At 38.0% G+C, this 2,778-nt stretch overlaps 1 protein-coding gene across 1 annotated transcript; it reads right to left on the bottom strand.

The window, feature by feature from the left end:
- Positions 1–740: 740 nt before the first annotated feature.
- On the bottom strand, positions 741–2,529 carry LOC141714331 (uncharacterized). Its single transcript, XM_074517855.1, has 4 exons — positions 2,014–2,529; positions 1,443–1,865; positions 1,122–1,337; positions 741–1,010 (listed from the first exon to the last, which is right to left on the bottom strand). The coding sequence occupies exons 1-4, from the start codon at positions 2,527–2,529 to the stop codon at positions 741–743; spliced, it is 1,425 nt and encodes a 474-aa protein (XP_074373956.1).
- Positions 2,530–2,778: the final 249 nt, after the last annotated feature.

The following is a 2,778-nucleotide window of genomic DNA, read 5'->3' as shown; positions in this document are numbered from 1 at the left end:
TTTGTTTTTTTTATTATTTTATTAAATAAAAAACTAAAAAAGTGACTTATATTTATGTACAATAAATTTTATAAATTTTATAATAATATATATTAAATTCTTGATATATTAATAATCCAAAATATAATTTTAATACTAATTTATAATAATATTTTACTTAAATATTTTTAAAAGTTAAAAAAGTAACTATTGTAACACTAGGTGATGGTGTTACATGTGGTATAACGCCGACATTTCTCTGTAATAGTATTTTATAACTATTGTAACACTAATTTTGAGGTGTTACAATAAGACAAAAAATTCTTAGCTAATGTAACGCTGCTTGTAACACTTGCATTACAGTAGCCCACTTATGGCGTAGTGTGTTGAACCTTAAAACCAACATTACCTCGCATGATACATTGGCATGAATGTAGGACATCACCTACCTCCAGTACATACTCCGTACACTTCGACAAAGCCTCCACTGTGACTAGCGAGTCTGTATCCATGATAACTTGCTGTAAACCTTCTTCATGTGCCCACCTGAGAGCTTCCAGCACTCCTATTGCCTCCGCTTCCATAATAGTGGCATATCCCATCAATCGTTTGGTCATTCCTGCTATAAAATCACCCCTTGCATCTCTCCTTGCCATACCAATCTGAAAATCCCCATTACCCTCCCTTATAGCTGCATCAACATTAATTTTGTACCACCCTTCCTCCGGAGGTTTCCACTTCACATTACTCTGATGCATCGACTAATTCGCTAATGGTCCTTTGATGTCAGGCCGTATTTGAGTTGTTTGCCATTCAGTTACCATCTTATTACTCATACTCATAGCTATGTTGGGCTCTAGCTTTTTATTTTCCCACACCACCTTATTTATTTCCATCCAGATGCCCCATAAAGTGGTGACAATACTAGTGATTATCTCAGTCGAGGACGAACATAGAGTTTGTAAGAGCCACTTCGGTAAATCATCTATCAACATTGTATCGAATTCCACCTCGGACAACATCCAACAGCACTGAGCATAAGAACAATCAATAAAGAGATGTTTCAAGAATTCCAAATTCGTGTTGCACATAAGACACAAATTATCAATTTGCACACCTTTCTCATTTAAAAGAACACGTACCGAAATATTATTCTTGCAGAGGCGCCATATAAAGTACTTATCTTTATGCGGAATTTTCAGACGCCATAATCTCCTCCAACCATGAGATAACTCATCCTCCGTAAGATGATTAACTCTGTCAAACCAACAATGATACCCATTTTTCGCAGTATAGGAGCCAAGCTTTATACCTACCCATGCCACTCTATCAGGAATATTGTTTTGAGGAATCCTCATCTGTAAAATACACCCAGCATCAATGTCATTAAAAGTCTATCGAACTCTATTCACGTCCCACTCCTTGGTGTTTAGACGGAAGTACTAACAAATTTTATCAACAACATGCCTGTAGGAATGATGATCCTCCACATAATAGTCTTGCTTTCCCCTTAGCCATGGATCCTTGAAGATATTAATACTCTCCCCATTACCCAATACCCATTTAAAACCCTTAAGCAACTCTTCCTTAGCTTCAAAAATGCCACTCCATAGAAAACTCCATCCATCCCCTTTCCTAGCTTGCAAAATGTGACACGAAGGAAAGCACCTGGCTTTCATAACTCTAGACACCAGAGAGTTTTGGTTTCTAATGAAGTTCCAGATATGCTTACCCAACAGTGCAATATTGAAACCACCAAGACTTCTAAATCCAAGACCTCCTCGATCCTTCGACCTACACATCCTTTCCCAAGCCATCCAACGTATACCCCTCATGTTGCTAGCATTTATTCTCCACCAGTACCCATTAAGAATCCTCTCAATCTCCTGTACAAGAGCTTTAGGGAGCATGAAACATGACATACAGTAGGACGGTATCGTATGAGCCACATTCCTAATCAGGACGGCTTTCCCAGTCTTCGAAACTTTACTAGTTACTCCATCCCTAAATACGCTTCCAAACTCTCTCTTTTACAAAACTAAAAACCGACTTTTTGGACCTGCCAACTAGAGATGGTAGACCCAAATAATGACTACCACTTAAATCATTCGCGACCCCCAATATGTCTGTGATCTCTTGTTTCTTGTCTCTTCTAACATTTGAACTGAAGAAAACACTTGATTTATGATAATTAATAGCTTGGCCTGACATGTTTTCATACAAGTTTAACAAATTTTTGATCTCTCGAGCTTCGTCAACTGTTGCTCTAAAAAAGAGAAAGTTGTCGTCGGCAAATAAGAGATGAGTAATGGCCAGAGCACTCGAAGAAATTTGATAGCCATGAATTCTTCTTGTTGCTGCCATGTTTTCAATCTCTTTTGATAAGCCTTCCACACATAAAATAAACAAATAAGGGGAGAGAGGGTAACCTTGTCGGAGTCCCCTACTAGGGATAATCGGGCCAATATTACAGCCATTCAACGAGACAATATATTCAACAGAAGTAACACAAAGCTTCATCCACTTGATCCACCTAGCGTCAAAACCCATGTTTTCCATTCTCAGCCATAAATAATTCCAACACACACGATCATACGATTTACTTATGTCGAGCTTCAAAGCAAGCTACCCATCCTGACAACCTTTCCTCTTTTTCATATGATGAACCATTTCAAACGTAATTAGAACGTTGTCCGTAATGTTTCTTCCTGGTACATCAGTTCCTAGGCACTTCATTGTCCATCAACTGCAATATAATAGGGTCATGATCTGACTTGGTGGCATAATGTACCGAGAGTT

The sequence above is a fragment of the Apium graveolens genome, chromosome 3, assembly GCF_009905375.1.
Source record: "Apium graveolens cultivar Ventura chromosome 3, ASM990537v1, whole genome shotgun sequence".
Lineage (NCBI taxonomy): Eukaryota > Viridiplantae > Streptophyta > Magnoliopsida > Apiales > Apiaceae > Apium > Apium graveolens.
The sequence above is the reverse complement of the archived record's forward strand: the minus strand, read 5'-3'. Positions and strand labels throughout refer to the sequence as shown.